A 2,904-nucleotide genomic window follows, 5' to 3' on the forward strand; every position below is an offset into this window, starting at 1 on the left:
GAGACCAGCGGAGACCAGCGGAGACCAGCAGAGACCAGCAGAGACCAGCGGAGACCAGCGGAGACCAGCGGAGACCTGCAGAAACCAGCGGAAACCAGCGGAGACCAGCAGAGACCAGCAGAGACCAGCTCTGATGGAGTCATATTTAAAAAGATGATAAAACCCTTGAATATCTGAGGAGGACTGGCCAGGAGAGACTAACACTGAACGACTGGTCCAGGTTTGGCTCCGTAGTTCCAGGTGTGGTTTATATGATCTTGGTGTGGTTCCTATCGTCCAGGTGTGGTTCCTACAGTGCAGGTGTAGTTCCTATGGTGCAGGTGTACTTCCTATGGTCAAGTTGTATTTCCTATGGTCCAGGTGTATTTCCTATTGTACAGGTTTAGTTCCTATGCTCTAGGTTTAGTTCCTATGCTCTAGGTGTAGTTCCTATGGTGCAGGTGTTGTTCCTATGGTCCAGGTGTACTTCCTATGGTCAAGTTGTAGTTCCTATGGTCCAGGTGTATTTCCTATTGTACAGGTTTAGTTCCTATGCTCTAGGTGTAGTTCCTATGGTGCAGGTGTTGTTCCTATGGTTCAGGTGTGGTTTATATGATCCAGGTGTGGTTCCTATGGTGCAGGTTTAGTTCATAGGAACAGAAAACTAAAAGCACACATTAAGGATAGAAATAATTACAAACAGGTAGATTAGAGCAAATAAAAACAGCAGCAGAGAGAGGACATGTGGTCAGTTTGTCCTCCACCAGTCTAACCCTATAGCAGCAGAACTAAGGGACAGCTCAGGAAACCCAAGCCGACCCTAACTATAGGATTTATCAAAAAGGAAAGTCTTCAAACTGGACAATGTGTCAGCCTCACAGACAGAAACTGGAAGTTGGTTCCACAAGAGAGGAGCCTGAGAACTGAAAGATCTTCCTCCCATTCTGCTGCTGGAAACTCTAGGAACCACAAGTAAACCTGCAGTCTGAGAGTGAAGTGCTCTGTTAGTAAAATATGGAACAATAAGATCTGTAATATAAGATGGAGCTAGGTTGTTGAGAGCTTTGTAGGTTAGAAGTAAGATTTTGAATTCAGTTCTGGATTTGACAGGGAGCCAATGGAGAGAAGCTAAAACTGGAGAGATATGATCTCTCCCAGTAACTCCAGTTAAGACTCTGGCAGCAGCATTTTGGATCAACTGAAGACGTTTTAAAGAAGTTTTTCACACAAGATATTTCATTTGTAAAGTTATAAATCCTCACTTTTACTGTGAATTACAGCACAAACAATAATAAAAACGATCAATAAATATTTAGGATCTGTTGAATCCAACAAACTGGTCGTCAAAAAAAAAAAGGTGCAGTGAACAGAAGTGGCCACCAGGGGGCAGTGATGCTCTGAAGTTTCAAACACTGGAGTCTAGAGAACTTTAATCTGAGCTCTTTGTGTCGACCTGCAGCTTTCTTCAGCATCATGTTTGTTTCTGGACGTCCAGGAGGCGTCTCCTCACTCTGAGGCCTGCGAGTCCAACAGGAACCAGGACTATGGGTCTTGGGTTCTGGTCCACACCTCCATGCATCATCTCTAGTTTTTAAAGGATTTGCTTTTAGTTCAACTTTACCTACAAATGGTCTCCATAAAACTTTTAAATCCCTTAAACCTTAGAAACCCCAAACCTTTGGTGAGACCTGACCCCCCTGTGCTCCGTCCTCGCATGGCAGCTTGGAAACATTTCAAACGAAGATGTTAGACGTTTATTCTCGGTGCTCGTGGTAACAGTTGAAAAACAAAATATTTACACGGTTCTGCCCTCAAAGCTTCGGGCCAACGTTCGTCATGCAGCTGTGGGGGGGGGCATGCTGGTCCTCTGACAGTCCCGAGTCCAGATCTGCTCACACCGACGGCCGTCCTTCGTCCACGAAGCTGATCTGGGAGCTGCTGTCCTGCCACTCGGTGTCCCGCAGGGTCAGGACCGAGGCCCCGCCTGAGGGTCGGAGGAGAGGCCGGGGGTAAGACGGGACCTGGAGCTGGGACTCTGGTTCTGAGAAGTCCAACAGGAGGGGAGTGATGAACGAGGGGGGGCTGGAGGAGGCAGGACAGGGATGGGAGCGATCGTGAGGAGAGCTGTGGAGCGAAGGAGGAGCTGAACGGTGGGAGGGAGGAGGACTGAGCTGATGGGAGGCTCCAGGAGGAGGAGGTGGGGAGCCATGAAGAGACTCGCTCAGCTGAGGGGGGCGCAGGTCCAGAACCGGGACGGGTGGAGGGTTTGGAACGTCTGCTCGTTGGGTCTGGAGAGGCGGGGACACGCTGGGGGGCGGAGTCACAGTGCAGGGGATCAGCAGCGAGGAGTTGTGGAAGAGAGGCTTGAGGAGGCGCGTCATTTCCTGCAGCTCCTGACTGACGGAGGTCACCTGACGGGAGAGGACACACATCTGGGGGGGGGGACATGGAGATGATTTATAGACCCGGAGCTTTTAACGTCCCATCAGGAGTAAACAACAAAACTAACAACCACAATACATTCGGCTGCGTGAACGACTCTCAGCTGCCAACGAGCTAAATTTTAGCTCAGTGTTTGTATGAGTTGACAGAGTCATTTTGTGTTGGCTGTTGGTGATTAGCTGTGGTGGCCATCTTGGACCAGGTTAACTCCAGAACTGTACATGCACAACCGTTCTGCTACTTTTAGCTATTAGCTACTGTTTTGCTACTTTAGTTTTTTAGCTACCATTCTGCTTCTTTTAGCTACTGTGCTGTTCCTGTTAATGCTCTGCTACTTTTAACTAGTATTTTTCTCCATTTAGCTAGTGTTTTGTTCAATTTAGCTAGCATTTTGTTCATTTTAGCTAGGATCAATTCATTTTAGCTCATGTTTTGTTTCTGTTAGCTAGCATTCTGTTCATTTTAGCTAGGGTCTGCTTCCTT

General features: G+C 47.8%; 1 protein-coding gene across 1 annotated transcript in view; it reads right to left on the bottom strand.

The window, feature by feature from the left end:
* Positions 1-1,683: 1,683 nt before the first annotated feature.
* kcnh3 (potassium voltage-gated channel, subfamily H (eag-related), member 3) overlaps positions 1,684-2,904 on the bottom strand; it is a 37,022-nt gene continuing 35,801 nt past the window's right edge. The window contains exon 14 of the mRNA XM_037696498.1: positions 1,684-2,411. Coding sequence (XP_037552426.1) covers positions 1,872-2,411 — 540 coding nt within the window. The 3' untranslated portion in view covers positions 1,684-1,871. The remainder of the gene's footprint in view (positions 2,412-2,904) is intronic.

This window comes from Nematolebias whitei, chromosome 23 (genome assembly GCF_014905685.2).
Source record: "Nematolebias whitei isolate Nwh7 chromosome 23, NemWhi1, whole genome shotgun sequence".
Classification (NCBI taxonomy): domain Eukaryota; kingdom Metazoa; phylum Chordata; class Actinopteri; order Cyprinodontiformes; family Rivulidae; genus Nematolebias; species Nematolebias whitei.